Source organism: Artemia sp. Qi Xiang Cuo, chromosome 20 (genome assembly GCF_049724085.1).
Source record: "Artemia sp. Qi Xiang Cuo chromosome 20, ASM4972408v1, whole genome shotgun sequence".
In the NCBI taxonomy this organism is placed as follows: domain Eukaryota; kingdom Metazoa; phylum Arthropoda; class Branchiopoda; order Anostraca; family Artemiidae; genus Artemia; species Artemia sp. Qi Xiang Cuo.
This window is the reverse complement of record NC_142813.1, coordinates 47,564,865-47,582,967: the sequence shown is the minus strand read 5'-3', so window position 1 is coordinate 47,582,967 and position 18,103 is coordinate 47,564,865. Positions and strand designations below refer to the sequence as shown.

General features: G+C 37.5%; 1 protein-coding gene across 1 annotated transcript in view; it reads right to left on the bottom strand.

Annotated features, from left to right (window-relative positions):
• LOC148940297 (MDS1 and EVI1 complex locus protein EVI1-A-like) overlaps positions 1 to 18,103 on the bottom strand; it is an 80,003-nt gene that overhangs the window by 41,400 nt on the left and 20,500 nt on the right. The window contains exon 2 of the mRNA XM_089105871.1: positions 2,200 to 2,872. Within this exon, the coding sequence (XP_088961997.1) occupies positions 2,200 to 2,820 (621 nt within the window). The 5' untranslated portion in view covers positions 2,821 to 2,872. The remainder of the gene's footprint in view (positions 1 to 2,199; positions 2,873 to 18,103) is intronic.

The following is an 18,103-nucleotide window of genomic DNA, read 5'->3' as shown; positions in this document are numbered from 1 at the left end:
GAGTTCAGTGGATATATCGGGATTGGGGGAAGAGCATCAAGTAGTGGATACTTAGGACAAGAACTTTGCAAATTTGAGCGAGTGTTCCTGCGGTTCAATAAGGAGGGGGATAATTTTAAAGGCATTTAATAGAATACTAGATTCATATTTTTTACCTTTACCGGTTACTTCCTTACCTATTTTGGGCCAAGCCCTAACTAGGAATTTCTAAAATCATGATGCCCCCTTCTGATATTTAAATGTTGTTACTAAAAATTTTACTCGTAATCACCTGAAGGAAGTTTAGAAGGTCATTAACTTGGGATCGTTTTTGAGTCCTCAAGGTATATTTTATACTAATGAAAATTTGTGTCTGTATACAGCATCTTTTATACAATCCATGACGTCATTGCAGCGCTATCATGTATCTTTTTTGCTCTTTCAATGCAGATGAACGTGGCGTCATTCACATGATCCATGACCTCATTCCAATCCCTGACGGTATTACAGTGCTATCACGTATCTTTTCTACTCTTTAAATGCAGATGAATGTGGCATCATTCACATGATCCCTGACGTCATTCCAATCCCTAACGTCATTGCATCTTTTTTGTTCTTTAAATGCGGATGAATGTGGCTTCATTCACATGAGAGACGTTTTTTTCCAAAACTAAAGGGCTAGGCACACGTAGCTGATTTCGGGAACCGATTTCAGCAATGGTGCATTTCACGTCGAGTGATTATATTTAATGATGCTAAGAGGTGGGGCTTAGTGATGTTTTTCGGTAATTCATCATCATTAATTACGATTAATTTACGATAATCATTAAATAAGATTAATTGCATGCCTAAACCTCTAAAGCCCTAGTACATTCCTTGTCTAGAACATAATTAATGATGATTAATAACCGAAAAACGTCACTAAGCCCCGCCTCTTAGCATCATTAATTAGAATCACCTGACGTGGTACACCCTTGCTGAAATCGGCTCCCGAAATCAGCTACGTGTGCCGAGCCCTTAAGGCTTAAAAGTATAGTCAGCCGAAGGGTGCTCGTCCTACACCTGACCCACCAAAATACTACTTTGCTCTGCCAGTAAGGCATGTGCCCAACGTTGGGAATTACGGTCGTAGAGGAAATGTACACAAGAGAAGAAAGCTGGTGCCCTAATCCAGGGGGATTAGGGGGTTTGAACCCCCCTACCCTAAAATGTTTGATTGACTCGTAAAAGCGTAACAAAAATGAATATAAACACATCTTTTTTTTGTTTTTTGAAGTTTGTGTACCCCCTCCTCAAAAAAACCTAGATACGGCCCTGGCTGTCATTATTTGGTGATTTCATTACCCCAGGTTAAACTAACCGCCAAAAAAGGTGGTTGCTTATCCCAATTGGTTGCTTTGGTAACCTAGTTCCTCCCCTTACAAGTTTCCCTTTAAATATTAATCCCTGTAAATTTAAATATCCCTGTAAATATTATAAGCTGAGACCAAGGACGCACACAAGATTCTTCAGGGAGGGATTAATACAAATATTTTTGGGTTGGTGGCAGAGGAACAATACTAAAATAAATTTTGTCTGATAACTTTAATAAGCAGTGAGAGGAAATCATGAAAATTAGGATTGAGGGTCGGGAGGGGGGCAGGATCCAGGTGCCACAGGCTAAGGCGGAAAAGTCTATATTTACCTCAATGGCAACTTGGTGCTCTACCGGTATTATATGCTAACAAAAAAGAGCATTACAAACATAGAGAAAATCTTGTCTTGTGCAGTTAATCAACAGGGTTACCAACTGCCGACGTCTAAAAAGAATGCAAATCAAGGTAAAAAAAAGAGTGAGTTTTGCTAAAAAAGAGTGCAAGTAAACAAATTTGTGCATCCCCTCTCCTCCACCCCCTCTGAGGTAAAAAAGAGTGCATTCCACACAAAAGAAGTGCAGGTTGGTGACCATATTCCTTGGGTTAAATGCACTTTTGACGGATATGCCAACTACTGACGTTTATAGCAAAGGAAAACTGACACCCAAAAAGAGTGATTTCCACTCTTCCGCATTTCCTCTGTAGGTAAAAAATAGTGCATTTCCCACGAAAAGTGTGCAAGTTGGCAACCCTGTTACTAAGTGGTCCTAATGAGAAAACTAGTTTTAGTCTGAAAACTAAGAGAAAAGCAGAATAGGTTGTTTCTTTCTGTAATTGTACAAGATAGTGTCATAATTATAATTACCGAATTACTGGCTGCTCGGGACGGAGTCTTTAAATCCTCATTTCTATTATCTTCTATGCAACGGATACCACTAATTATTTCTCTCTGTTGCAGTGTTGCCAATAATGCAGCACCAAGTAGAGGTTGATGACACTGCACAGCAGGGGCTGCAAAATGAGGTGGCTTCAGTGATGGCATAAAAGCACTTCTATACACAGCGTGCACAAAAGCTGGATGCAGCCCCTGCGGGAATGTTAAATTATGATTCTTAACACCAGACCACAAAGTTGGGTTTTGTAGCTCCCCTCCGTTTGAGGGTCTTACTAAAGGGGGTGGTGGGGTTTTACTCCGTTCATCTTCATAATGTCGCTTAGGTTGAACCCTCAAGTCAAGAGGTTGTATATCAGGACTTCCACAACGCTTCAGCGCAGGTGACATTCTAGCTTCTCTGCTTGACTGGGAAAGATCAAAAGGTAACTCAGAATCACACTCCACAACTTCGGGGGGTGTTCTCAAACATCTCGCGGAAGACGCCAAAGAAATAGGCTTTAGGTAGCGGGGAGGATCTGGTCTCATTTTGGAAAATAAATTCAATCGATGCACTTGAGTCTGAATATGATCGTCAGGTATTCCACTGGTCATTTTAATCAGCAATATCCCTTCAGGTTGAAAGACATTACTTTCGATCGGTCACCTATAAATACAATATCAGATCATTTGATTTCAGCAGTATTTAATTAAGAACAATGATACGTATATGACAGTAGCGTTTGAGTAATGCTTGTTTTCAATTTTAGAAGCCCATAGGGTTTTCAGTTAATAATGTCATGGTACGTTATTAAAACAGTAATTAAATGAGGAGTAAGCGTCAGTGTAACAGCTAAGTTTCGATGCAAGAAGATAGTTTATGCGCAGTCGTGCTGGAAGATATAAATATAGTGTTTACGCTTATTAAAAGTTCTGCTGCTATTAGTGTCAAACCTTTTCACTGATAGTGTAATAATTGACTATAGTTTTTGGCGTGTGCAGCATTCCTAACTAGCGCTGATAAATGAACAAAGAAGAATTAGACTGAACTAAGCAAAAAACATATAATTTCCCTAAAACCAGTAGAGAAACTATGCATTGAGACAGAGTTTACTTATGAAAACTGTGTTAATTAAAAAAAAATGCTTTAAATTTCCCCTAATCAGATCTGGCGTTCTTTATGCTGGCAAAACCTTTAGGTAAATGCAACAACGAACAAACACAACAACAGGTAAATACAGCATCAGCTAACTAAAAAAACGGGTAAATAGGGTGGGATTATTTTGCTCTCCTTTCACGAATAATGTGACTGGGTTGCAAAAAGACATAAAAAAAATAAACCAACAGATAAAAAGCACAATTGTTAAGACGAAAGTGTACGACAGAAATGACTTTTTCCCTTTTGTAATGATGTAGCTAAGATGGACCACCTTTTTAGCAGCTATAAAAACTTTTGGTAATTTGACTTCTCTTTCTTACATACACTTAAGGAATAATGCAATCGGCTTAAAACATACGTCAGAAAAATAAGCTAACGGAATTGGAGCAAAAAATAAATTTAAATTTTAATTGTGTAACTTAAAGTATTTGTTTTATTGTTGGTGTTAAGGATTATTAACAGGTGCTCTGCTATTAGTGGTACATCTCTTCCTTGATATTGACTATAATTCTTGTCATGTGCAGTATTTATAACTGGTGCTGATAAGAGAACTAAGGTAGGATTTGACTAAACTGGGCAGAAAAGCTAAACACGTCACAAAAATACACCAATGGAATTGAAGTACACTTTTTAGCACGGAAATATTTATAAAATTTTAGCAACGATCTCTGTTTTCTCTTTTGGCTGTTTCCTGCAATAAACCGCGTCTTGGAGAGGCTTGAGGCAGGAGGTGCAGAGCGGGGAAAATCTAGAAGAGGGGAAGGGCAAGGATTTTTTAAAATGGAGATACAAAAATATATTTTTCAAAATTCAAAGAAGGGGGGGTGTTACTTAGTTTTTTTCAGAGTAAATACAAAAAATATATTTTTCAGAATCTTGGAGGTAATTGCACTATCCCACTATCCGTGTCCTTGAACCTCCTCCTATAAATACTTTCTCTATTAGGGGATAACAATCCACATTAACTAAATAATGTGATCAACTAATAATAATTGGGAATCAATGATCAACTAATAATAATTGGGAATCAAGCAGATCACAAAGAGGAAATTGACAATGGCTTCTAGCAACCCCCGCCTTTGTTCTGGTTCTACAATTCAGTGACGTACCATGGGGGTCTCAGAGTACCGCTTCCCCAAATCCTAAAATTTTACGAACCTCTGGGAAATATTTATGGAAGTGGACGGAACATTGCCAAAAACATTAAAATCGTCTAATCATACTGGAAGTATGACAAATATCAGGATGAATTGAACAAATTCGGGGTGGGGGATAGGCCTGAAGATCATCCATGCGTAAAATCCTGCTACCAGGTTCTTTGCAGTTGATCTTGAAGCAATAAAACCCTGTCAGCCCAAATAACCACCTTAAATTTCAAATTGATACTTCACCAGTGTTGCCAACTAATATCGCTCCAATTCGGCTTCTTAGATCGAATGAAGATAAAAAAAGCTATCTGCTTTTTCGTTTACTTAAATATTTTTTTTGTATCTTCATCAAACAGTTCGTGGTAACGAACTGTAAGTAAGGAGCGACCCGGCTCAATGGTAACCGAAACTCTAGAAAACGGTATTTTTATACAAATAGATACATCAAAAGAATCATATTTTAATGTTGATTTCAAATATATAAGTTTCATCAAGTTTAATTCTGCCCATCAAAAGTTAATCGCCTGAGAAAATTTGGCTGATTTTCGAAAAAAGGGGGAAATACCCCCTAAAGTTATAGAACCTTAATGAAAATCACACCATCATATTCTGCGTATCAGAGAACCCTACTGTAGAGGTTTCAAGTTTCTATCTACAAAAATGTGGAATTTTGCTTTTTTTGCCAGAAGAAAGAAGAAGCGTGTTTATTTATTTTTTTTTTTCCCCAGGGGTGATCGTATCGACCCAGTGGTCCTAGAATATCGTGGGAGGGCTCATTGGAATGCAAATTAAAAGTTCTAGTGCCCTTTATAAGTGACCAAAAAATGGAGGTCAACTAGGCCCCCTCCTACGCTCATTGTTTTCCAAAGTCACCCGATCAAAATTTTGAGACAGCCATTTTGTTCAGCATGGTCGAAAATATTATAAGTATGTCTTTTAGGATGAATTAATCCCCCGAAAATCCCGGGAGGAGGGCTGAGAGTTATGAACTTTACCCAATGTTAACATATAGTATTGGTTATTGAGAAGTATACAGACGTTTTCAGGGGAGATTTTTCCTGGTAATGGGGGGGGTGGGTGGGTCGGGGGTTATGTGGGAGGATCTTTCCATGAAGGAAGTTTTCATGGGGGAAGAGACATTGCTATGAAGGGGACGCCTGATTTCCCAGCATTATTTAAAAAAAGATCAGAAATTAAATATAAAAAACAAGTTTTTCAACTGCAGCAGCAGCAACATCAAAACTTTAAACGAACAAAAAATATTACATATATGATTGGGTTCACCCCCTAGTCAATACCTCGCTCTTTAAGCCAAAGATTTTTTAGCACTTTCTTAAGAGCTATTTATTCTGATTAACAGCCTTTGTGATTAAGCGGTCATTTTTAAAGAATTGGAACAAAATTCGAACCTTCCTTAAAGAGCAAGGTATTGACTAGGGGGCGAACCCCCTAATATACGTATTAAAATATATGAATATAGAAGTTCGTTACGTAAGTTAATTCGTAAGTTACGTATATTTATTACTAATAAAAACGTTCGTAAATAAAATTAAACAAGTTTCGAGAAAGCCATTTAATCAAATAAAAGTAAATTAATATGAAAATTTTGTTTTAATTATTCATGTACGGTGAGCCAAGATCAAAACCTGCATTTATTCAAAAACGTTCAAAAATTAAATAAATAAAAAACAAGTTTTTTTTAACTGAAAGTAAGGAGCGACATTAAAACTTAAAACGGACAGAAATTATTCCCGTATATAAAAGGGGCTGTCCCTCCTCAACGCCTCGCTCTTTACGTTAAAGTTTGACTTTCTCAAAACTCGATTTTTTTTAAACAATGAAAAACTTTAGCGTAAAGAGCGAGGCGTTGAGGAGGGGACAGCCCCTTTCCTATACAGAATAATTTCTGTTCGTTTTAAGTTTTAATGTCGCTCCTTACTTTCAGTTAAAAAACGTGTTTTTTTTATTTCATCTCTAAGAATCCAACTTGGAGCGACGTTTTCTCGTGCGGAGATTGATTCGGAAATTGTGTATATTGGTATTTGGCGTTTGCATTAGACGAAAGTCATTTTTAGTCATTCGTCTGGGGCAAAACAAAAGCAGGCTGTTCGCGAGTGTGTACGTATGTAAAATGAAAACTTACATAGAACTTGCTATAATTATACCGCCAAGAGTATTTCGTAGCATAATTGTTGTTGGAATGATTTAGGCAAAAACTCTGGCAATATTGTGGCCTTACCACTTATTAGAAGTTTAACACACAGTTTCAGTGCAAAACTGTGGCAATGCTGTGCCCCACCAACTAATTCGATGAATGACGTACAATTTCAGTGTACAAATCCTATTATTCTTTTGAAGTATTAAGGGTATCAAAACAACACGCCCCCTCCGCAAGACTAATCTTTAGTATATTCGTATCTGAAAAACGGAACTTTCTGCTAGTTAGTTAAATAAAAGCTAAATATTAATTATTTAGCTAAAAAAGCTAATTAGTAAGGCTTAATTAGCCAATTAGTTTTTATAAAGATACAAAAATTGTAAGTATCAAAATCAAGGTTTTTTCAGTTTTAAAAGTAGAAATACCAAAAACATATTTTTCAAAAACTAGTGGGCAATTACCCCTATCCGCACTCCTCCACTAATTAGTAGCCCTGATACAGGCACAGCTGAAAGTTAAATCTCGTAATTACAACCCGCAATGTCTAATCTGGCCCATTTTCTCCATCGTCTTGTTGAGCTTAGGCCTACATATTTGACAATGAAAGTATTCGAGCATTCCTTCAGCCTCTTAAATTCAAAATACTTTCAAAATACTACCAGAAGTTCTTCAAATTTTACAGAAGAAATTCAGGTCATTAATTATTGTAGTTAAAGCAATTTACTAAAAAAAGCTAGCAATCGTGTATACAATCAATAGCTGTTTTTTCCACAAACTTTAATCGGATATGAAAGCGTTTACAAGAATGAAATAAGCTAAAAAACATAACAAAAAAAACACTCCTGTTTACCTAAATTTAGAATTTCAATGTTATTAACCTTGTCTCACACTTTCAATCTCGATTTACAATAGGAGCTAAATCTAAAAAAAAAATGTGATTGTCTGATCTAATCGACCAAAAACTTCCAAGTCCATTTACCTTGACAGCAATTTATGCTTAAACAATATACTGCAACTGAATAGGTCTTAATTGAATTGATTGTTTTCTCAACAATTTACTTCTTTCGAGAAACAATTGTGAGAGTTATTTTAGGGTGTAGTTCAGGGGCGGATCCAGGATTTTTTTAGAGGGGGGGGGGACAAAATTGGTTGATCCGATAAACTTGTGTTAGGAGCAAGTCTAATTAACGTAAAATTGCGTTAATTAGGTAAATTACACTAATTTAGACAACTTTAGGGGGTGTGCGCCCACTCACCCCCCAGGATCCGCCACTGGTGTAGTTACATCCTTGTAACTAAAATTTACGGAATAAAATCATGTTCGGGTTCATTAAAAAAGCGAGATGGCTCACTCCTTGATCATAGCCTATTACTGGCCATTGATATAACACAATTTTTGCGGGATAATCTGTGCCACAGTAGATAACTCGGTTATGGCAGTTTCTGCTGCTACCAATAGCTTGGCTGGGTAGTTCAGTACCTAATGAGTAAATTTGAAACTTTAATCGAAGAAAAACTACTATGAATGAAAAAATAAAACTTAAAATGGACAGAAATTACAATGTATAAGAAAGCAGGGCGTAAATAAGCAGAAACTATAGTACAATCCCTTTATATGGGACTTTCTAAAAAGTCAAGTTTGATTAATGCTAATGAAATACAATGCAGTAGGATGACTATATAATAGTTTAGAAACACATTTGGGCTATATATTTGCACATTAGGGGGATTGGGGGGCAAAGCATAGCATATATTCAATACGTAACCTAACCTAACCTAGATACCTTTTCCCCCAAAAAAACTCCAAAAAAACCACTTTAAATATCTTAAAACCACGCTATACGATGTATTTCTCTACAGAGGTGTATTGAATCATCTCGTAAAAACGGATTTTTCATTGCGTCTCTCCCATTTGACAGTAGCATCTCTTGTTGGGCTTCTTTAGAGAGGTCCGCAAAATGAGATTGTACCGAAACTACCATAACTAATTGGGAAGATCCCACACCTTCTCACTCCTCCCCCCCCCCCCGCAAAAAAGTAGAGTCGATTTGGTATCATTCACGCTTTACAGAAGACAAACTTTATTTTAATACCTTAGGCAAATTCAATTATTCCGCTTTACAGAATTTCCCTGAATGAATATTTTGTTCTCCAAGGTGTTCCCAGAAATTATCGGTAAAAAAAATAACGATTTCTATTTACGTTAACGTTCACATATTTGCAAAATTTAGTTATCTGAGAGACAAGGGAGGCTTCTTCAGAATAACAGCCAATCCCTGGAAAAACAGCCATTTATCCAGCAAACCCAAACTGCGCCTATTCCTCAGGCTAGTCATCCCCAGAGTCATGCGTGAATGTAAAACACGGGCCCTCGAAGCTAAAGACTGAAAACCACGGACGAAAGAAAACATGGCATTGTAGATAGGATGCTTCCATCGCATTGGTAGAATCAAGTACAGTGACCGAATCACTAATATGGAAGTATACCGAATGCTCCAGACCGCTGAAACTATTCTCAAAATCAACAATTGCGCTTGCTGGGCTACGTCAAGGGAATGGAGTCAAATGGTATCCCGAAAACCACTGTAGAAGGATCTTTCTCTCCGTATTCTTCACAGTATAAGTATATATACGAACGGTAGCGAAACGATTCTTCAAAAGTGACACCGATTAAAGCGCTCGTAAAAGGATTTCCCTCTGCGCGTCACAGCAATAGTTTCTCGTAAGCCCGTCGTAATGCGCTAAGCATTTGTCACTACGCGTGCACGAAGAGGCGGAGTCATGAAGAGAGGTCTTGACTGAAATGTGTCAGAAATCTTTAATGCAGAGTAGGGGAGTTTTCGCTCCTATTCCTATATAGTGCGGGGATTGTGAAAAAAATAAAACGTGAAATGGACAGAAATCACAATGAGTAATGAAGCAGGACTTAAATGAGCAGAAATTACCATAAAAAGGGGGATGTTTCCACTCCCCTTCCCCCAAAACAGAAGATTTGAATTCCCGTTTATCGCTTTACTGAACAACTGCGCTTGTATGGCTACCACAGGTGAAAGGAGCCAAGCCGTCTCCCAAAAATTGTGGCTGAACTATCTCTAAATGGCCGTCGTCCCAGAGACAGCCAACGAAAAGGATAGACAAACTTCAAGAACGTCAAGGTTTCGCAATTGTCGGGCAATATATCAGATATAGCGACCCAATGAGCCTTTGAGCGTCAGTCGGTAGGAGTTTTGACCCCAAAGCTTCCCCAGAGGATGGCTGGGAGACAAGTAAGTAAGTACGTTTCTGACAACACTATTTTTTTACGGAAAGTCGGAAAATCCCAAAAAGTTCGGGAATTGTGGAGGAACAGATATTCATTTACAAGAGTTTCAAGGGCGGACTTTCACTGTATGATTCCAACAACGACCAAACTTGAATTCATGTAAAATTACCGTGGGAGACGGACGGATACACCTAATCACACAACACAAACTCTTATAAAGTACCATTTTGCTAAAGGCTTAAATTACCATTTGTCTTAATCGCTGCACGGAATAATCATCTTTTTCAAAATATGTTGTCTGCTTTTATTTGAGCCAACAAACAGCCTCCTTTAACCATTGTTAATTTCCTAATCATGACAAACTTTAATTAAGTGATCATCTTCTTTTCTCTTGGCTACGTTAAACATTGTAATCAAAGATATTAGCAAGCCCAATCTATGCCTGACTTAAAGACGAAATACTAATTACGGTGGAAACTTCCTGATAGCTAGAGGAAGTTACTAATGGAAAAAGTTATGCTTGCAGACAATTTGTTGATTGGTATGAGGGTTTTCTTTCTTCCTCTTTCCTAAGTGGTGTTTAAAAATTAAGGAGCCCATGTAAAGTAGAACATCTAGCGCAAGGGTGGATCCATGATTTTTTATATAGGGGGGGGGGGCACAAAATAGGTTGATCCAATAAACTTGCATTAGAAGCAAGTTTAATTAACACAAGATTGCATTAATTAAGTAAATTACACTCCTTTAGACTACGTTACGGATGGGGGTGCCCTCTCGCCCCTATAGGTCTTGTCAAGCCAAGCAGCTTGACAAGAGGGCGCCGCTCTTGTCAAACTGCATATAATTATTTTGTTATCGTATTGATTATAATCAATTATGGCTACCTTATTGTTTTTCATTAAGGCAACTGCTACTACTTTTAAAACTTGCAGCACAAAGTCACCTTGGCCAACACAGTTACGCGCACTCCTTTTCCACCTCAATATGCTTTTCCATTTACGAAAAATTAAGCAAGAATTTTTCGTAAATGGAAAAGCTTAGATTAGTTCAGAAACTAATCTCCTACCTTGACTGCAGCAATGTTATTCTCGTACATAACACTTATCACTTTAATGTACTTATCCGGTATACCATACAAGAATAACACCTTTGCTACAGCTCCTCCATCAGCTGAATTTAAAGCTTATTCATAATCTACAAAACAGTGGGCTAAGGACAGGGGCGTAGCTCCGGCATTTTTATAGGGGGGGGGGCAAGAAAGGTGTAGGCTATATCCGGAAAATTCAAGGGGAATGGGCTATATAATAATTTGTATTGCCCCCCCTCCTGCCCCATCTCCTCAAATTGACACCCCTGGCTAAAGGGGTAAAATGACTAAGGTGCTTCTGAATCATTATTTTAAGAGGGAAAACCTAACCGATCCATCATCTCCCCTTCCTAAATCCACATCGTTCATCTCTTAAAACTTTAATTACAGCGTTTCTTAGTGTAATAACAATCAGTATGATAAGTATTTTGCTCATACGTACAAGTATGTTGCTCTTCCTCACCACCTCGCTCTTTACTCTAAAAAGCTTTTTTTAAAAGTACTAAAAAACTTGATCGTAAAGAGTGAGGTGTTGAGGAGAAGCAACACCCCTCATATACGTAATAATTTCTGTTCACTTTAAGTTTTAAAGTTGCTCCTTACTTTCAGTTGAAAAAACTGTTTTTTTTATTCCATCAAATCTCCTGAAACCGTAGTTTTATTCTTTTTCTGCTACCCTTACTTTCTTGTTATTTTCATACGATTCTTGTTCAACCTTGTTCAAATACTGCTTGTACAAACCCCTCCCCTTTTCTAGCAATCTTAAAGGGTTTTCTAATTTAATATTAATGCTATACAATATCGATAAAAATTAGTTCAAAACGGAGAAGAATTGCATTTATGAAAATGACACAGGTAAAATCCCTTCATGCCTGACACTGAAAGAATTAAAATTGCTATCACCTACAAATTATGCCTAATGCACCCAATCAGGCACTACTGTACCCTTCTATGTTTTGATCAGGGGTGTCGTTGGGGGAGGGGTGCAAGGAGGAGGGTAGTTGCCCCCAAATAATTTTGAGAAAAATTAATATGTAGCCCATGCCCCATGACCAGCTAGATAATGACCTCTCTTGCCCCCCCCCCCCAAATAAAAATGTTGGAGCTACGCCCCTGGTTCTGATTATTAAAAGCAGTTGCAAATAATACAAAGGTAAAAGCAGTTTTCAAACGGAAAAGTTGCATTTTACGGAAAATTACATAAGTAAAGTTTCATGTCTTGATAGGTTGAAGGTGAAGAGGTCAGTATTGCACGTCAGCCAAAAAGATGACATCCTGCTGTGATTATTTGATGATAGAGCATCAGTCACGCGTAAAATAAGAAAAGGAAGTGGTTTGACATTTATCACTCTTATTTGAGGTATCAAATTACCTGTTATTCTATTTTTAAACTTTTAGCTTTCGATTTTAAGCATAAATGTTTAAGGATCCCGTCTTTTCAAGATTTCGTTTTTTTTATTCATTTTGAATAGTTTGTGCTTCTAATTGTAACAATTGGCACCACTTCACAAAAATGTAGAAGTCAATTAGAAAAAAAAAATTGAACGTTGACCAATGGTCTGCGTTCTGAAAATCTCACGCGGCTTATTTTGATTATCCTAATTACTTTTTAATGTAGTTACGACTGTACTTAGCTAAGGGTATCACTAAATGGGGGGAAGAGGAGCCTATTGTACCCTTTGTATGTTGACAATATTTTTTTTTGTATTGATGAAAATTGAAAAAAAATGCCTCCAAGACTTAAAACTTTCTTTGGGTCTCCATTTAAAAAAAAAAATGATACAGATCCTCCTCCGGCCTAAATTTTCATAAATTAATGCCAGAGTTTGGACTAAGCCAGAACACAGTGACTTCAACTAGGGGAGGGGTGACAGGCATGGGCATTCATTTGAGAAAAGTGAAAAAATGGTAAATTAGCCTCCTTCTTGACTTGGAAAACCCATTCTCCCCCTTAAATTTTATGAATTGAGGCAACTACTAGAGAACAGAGCCGAGGCTGCTTAAAACTTCTATAATTATCCTCATGAGTCGGCTGGGTAATGCTAGATGGTATTGGATCTCTTTTCTCCGACGATCTCGAGTTTTCTCTCTTATAAGTTCCCAAATATATTCAATCTAGACACTATAAGGTCCCCATATTGCACAATATATATTAAAATACATCCCCTTATATATATATATATATATATATATATATATATATATATATATATATATATATATATATATATATATATATATATATATATATATATATATATATATATATATATATATATATATATATATATATATATATATATATATATATATATATATATATATATATATATATATATATATATATATATATATATATATATATATATATATATATATATATATATATATATATATATAATAATTTGTGTTCATTTTAAATTTTAACATTGCTCTTTTCCTTCATATGAAAACATATCTTTTCCTATTTAATACGTTTATATTGATAAGATTCTTCCAAACTCATGAATTTTCTTTACTTCTAAGATGCCCTAAAATTGATGAAATACTAGGTAGATTATAGAGGGAGGTATTGTTTTAGGGGGAGGGGCTACAGAAAAACTTCCAAAATTTATTTAAATGCATTTTGTTACGTTTTTACGAGTCGGACAAACATTAAATGGGGGGAGGGGTCAAACCCCTGACCCTGCCCTGGATACAGCCTTGATAACACATTATAGCTCGATCGGAAAACTGAAAGTATTAAGGACATTAAAATAAAAGTTTTATGCCCTGATCCCACTTTAGTTGTAAACATACCGAAAACCACAATTTTCTAAGATTTTCTTTAGACACTTCAAAATTATGAAGCTTTTAGGGTAGTATGACATCCTTGTTACTCTAGTCATGTCGAGCAGTGAAAATAAATACGCAAAACTAGTTTGCTAAATTTGGCAATGCTTTTTGTCCGTAAAAATTCAAACATTGACAAAGTGGTCTTACCTGCAAAGGAAAGTTATACCTTCTTGAGCTTGTTGGGGCCGTATGTTTTAACTTAAAAAATTTAACAAGTAAAATTATATTTATTATTGCTGATTATTGCTGATTTTATCTTATTTTTTGCTGGTTTTTCACCGACGTTTCTGGTTTTTTTTGCCTTGCTTGATTGGATTGAGTTTTCATTTGGATTGTATTATTTCATGTGGATAATTAGAAGGCGTTTATTGGAAAGTGGGGGGACTTTAAAAAGACCCCCTTGCGGGTAATTAATTGTTTTGTGACTTTACTTTAAGATTTAATTACGCTTAGAACTACAATGGCTGAAAGTGAAAAAATTATTTTGAATCCGTTACTGAATTGTGTAACGAGAGCACTAACAGATGGAATAAAAAATTGGAGTGTATCGTAAAAGCGTGTGTTGCTTTCTATACACATGAAGATTTTATAAAGGCAAAGCGAATCCTTCATACTGAGTTGAATATTACGAATCGTCTTGTTATCTACTCTAAAGATGCAGACAATATCATTGAAATATGCAAAATTCTAGTTTCAGCTGCGAAAAATAATGTGAGCATGCCAACAATTTGTCATCTTTAACCCCTGCTCGGTTCCGGTCATCGAAAATCCGGTGAATGCAGCAGTTACTGCGAAAGTAAATGAACTCTCTCAGAAGCTTGATCATTTTTTAGCTATCTAGTCCACTCTAACCATCAGTAATATCACAAGCAGTCGTCGTACACATAAAACATCCATACCCGAAAGCCCTACCTAGTCTTTCGTTTTGAAAAATCCCCCCCAAGGAGCCTAGTGGTTCATATGACAGGACAGCTTTCATAGACAGTTTCTGTGAAAATACAAATGACATTAGTTAACTTAGCAAATCTGCTAACGAATGGAAGCTAGTGGTCAGGTCGAAAGCTGCAGCAGCGAAAATCGTTGAGAAAGCGAAATCTTCCAAGCCCGATCTCAAAATTACTGTTCGAGAACCCCTGCACATAGCTGTGCTTCGAAATGTCTCTGAGGATATAAACTGTGAAGGACTAAAAAATCTAATCCCGAATAGTACGAAGACTGAACAGTGCGGAAAATCCCGTTCTTTCAAAGTGTATTTTAACACTCTCAGTGAGCTCCAACAATTTCTGAGTGTTTCGGTGATTATCGGCTACGAGCGTCTGCCTGCTGATCCGTTTAAGTTCTTGCCAAGACGATGCTATAACTGTCACAAAATCGGTCATCTCGCTTCCCAGTGTACGGCTGAACCTTTATGCTCTAGATGTGCCTCAAGTGAACATCGTTCTACGCGAGATGAACCATGCAGACAGCCGTCATTCTGCGTTGAATGTAAAATTGGTAGCCATACGTGTTACAGCGTAAATTGCCCCACAAATAGTAATCCACAAAAGAAATGACATCTGAAGCTTCTACAGTTAAATGTTTATCGTGGGCCATTAATGGCTCGTTCACGAATAAAATTCCAATCTTAGATGTTGTATTTGAGCAAAATGAAGTTGTCTGTTTACAAGAACATTTCTTCACAAGCCGCAGTAAAAGTATTCTTAGTTTTAATAGTTCAGTATTGGTTTATTCAGTTTCAGCGAAGCATCTAAGTGGAAAAGGGCGACCCTCCGGTGGTATTGCCATTTTCGTTCGTTCGAATCTAATATCTAGTGTATTTGAAGTCAGTGATAATTTTCTGGCGATCCGTGTTGAGGGCTGTGTTTTTATTAATGTATATTTGCCTACAAATTACCATGATGAGGCGTTCGGAGCGTGCTTTTAATTATTCTAGTAATAAACTCGGCCAGTGTATTATACGTATTAGATAGCTAAGCCTTCAATGCATATAAGCTGGTAACTTCAATTGCAATTTCAATGAACTGCTTTTATATAGATCTTTACGTTCTATGTTGTTGCTTAGTATTTTTGGAGACCAGTTTGACCTCAAGTGCAAAGATTTAAATTTTACACATGTACACACCTCAATGTCCACATCCAGATCTCGATCACGTCGTTGCGTCCGCAAATCTCAGGATTTCGCCTGTCAAGTTTTTGCCTTATTTTCAGCTATCTGATTACTTACCAATACAGTTATCAGCCGAGATTATTTGCCACAGCTCAGATACACAAACGCAAACAACTTCAAAAACACCTCCTAGGTCTTGCCGTGATTAATGTGAAATTAACCCTGTTTTATTTCAAGAAAAAACCACCAGAGTTCTTAGTTAGATCCGTGTCCCTTTCCATCTTCTCTCTGGATTAACTGCTCTTTCAAGGGAGGAAACACAATTATCAGTTGACTTTTATGGCGCAGAAATTGGCCATGCCCTTCGCTGTGCTGAAAAAGCTGCAATCCCTCTAATTAGACCCCGTTGTCATACCCTTCCAGGCTGGTCTGAAAATCCAGAGTTAGTGGATACCCATTCTGAGTCTAAATTTTGGCTTCAACTTTGGGTTTCTTGTGGACGACCCCGCTCGGGGTTTGTCAATTCAATCCGCCTGCTCACAAAAAGAAAATTCGCAAAGGAGCTAAAAGCTCACAGAAAAAAGATGATTGATATCGAATCTACACGGGCCAAAATTCTTCTCTCCTTTGGCGTTTTCTTTCTTCTAAAAGCGATGAGTCTTTATCTACAGCTGCTATCCCTGATTCCGGATGGTACGCATATTATGGGTCAGAATTTTCGCCTCCTGACCCAGCCCTCACCGAAAGATACGAAACTGAGTTGAACAACTTCTTAGACAGTTGTCCTCGGAGGGATTATCTTGTAACGGAGGGAGCTGTATGTAGGGCCATCTCTCACCTAAAACCTAAACAATCTTTTGGGATCGGGATCAGTGCACTCCATCTAAAAAATGGTGGGCCCGCTCTCATTAGTCATGTAACCCTCCTAATGCAGATTATCCTCATTCAGGGTATTGTCCCAACCACTTTCACAATTGGAGATCTTACGCCAGTTCCTAAAAAAGGAAAAGTTACCGTGCAATGCTCCTCTTTCCATCCAATCACGGTTGCTACCGCTCTCTGCAAGTTATTTGAACTTTTATTCGTAGATGAGTTTGAAAAACTGTGTTGTAGTCCACCAAGACAATTCGGTTTCCAACGCGGCATTGATTGTGCGGAAGCGCTCCATGTCGTTGCATATGCACTCCTGGATGCGCACAAATCAGGAGAAAGTCTAGCGATCGGGGGCTTAGACCTGCAGAGAGCGTTTGATTCATTGATTCATGCACGTATGTTGCTAAACTCAGCTAAAAGAGGAGTGAACTCAAATATCATCCGGGCTTTCTGTTATCTTTATTCTCGCCTTTGCGTGCGACTCAAGCTCCCTCCCGATAAAGGCCTTCCGCCAGCCTCACGGCTAGCTTTGATACCAGTCCGTAAAGGTGCCCATCATGGAGCACTTTTATCCCCCATTTTCTTCAATAGCTACATTATTAAGCCTCAAAACAGCTGTCCATCATGCTTTCTCAGTTCCATTGACATCTCCCTTGTATGCTATTCCGGTGACACGCTAAATCTCAGCCGGACGCTTAACCGCCTTTCAGAAATATTCTCATGTCTGCAGTCCAACTACGAGAAAGTCGGTCTGAGATTTAGCTCCCAAAAGTCGGAAGTTTTGATTTATAATTGGAAGAATGACCCTCCTACTAATATCACACTAGGTGATTGTTCAGTAAAACCAGTTGATAAAATAGTATATCTGGGGCTTCCACTAGGTTCCTCATTACAGTATACCCGCTCCCTCCTGATCTCACATCTTTAAGGGTGAATATCCAGCTCCTATGCTTTGATCGTTAAACCCACTCTGAGATTTAACCGTCCACTACTGGCAAGTATTTACAACGCTACCGCTCTGCCACATATATTATGTGTGACCCCTTTCTGGAATTTATTGGCAAACCATGAAAAGTCTAAAATCTGCTCTTTATTTTTTCGTTTTGCAAAGTACCTACTAAAACTTCAACCTTGGACAAAAAATAGTTTTCTGATTCGGCGCTATAACCTAGCAGACCCAAATCTAGCTGTTGAGACACTTATTAGCCGGCAAAAAACAAAACCAGCAATTCTAAAGCACAAGTGGGCAAGTTTGCTTGTTTAATTTTC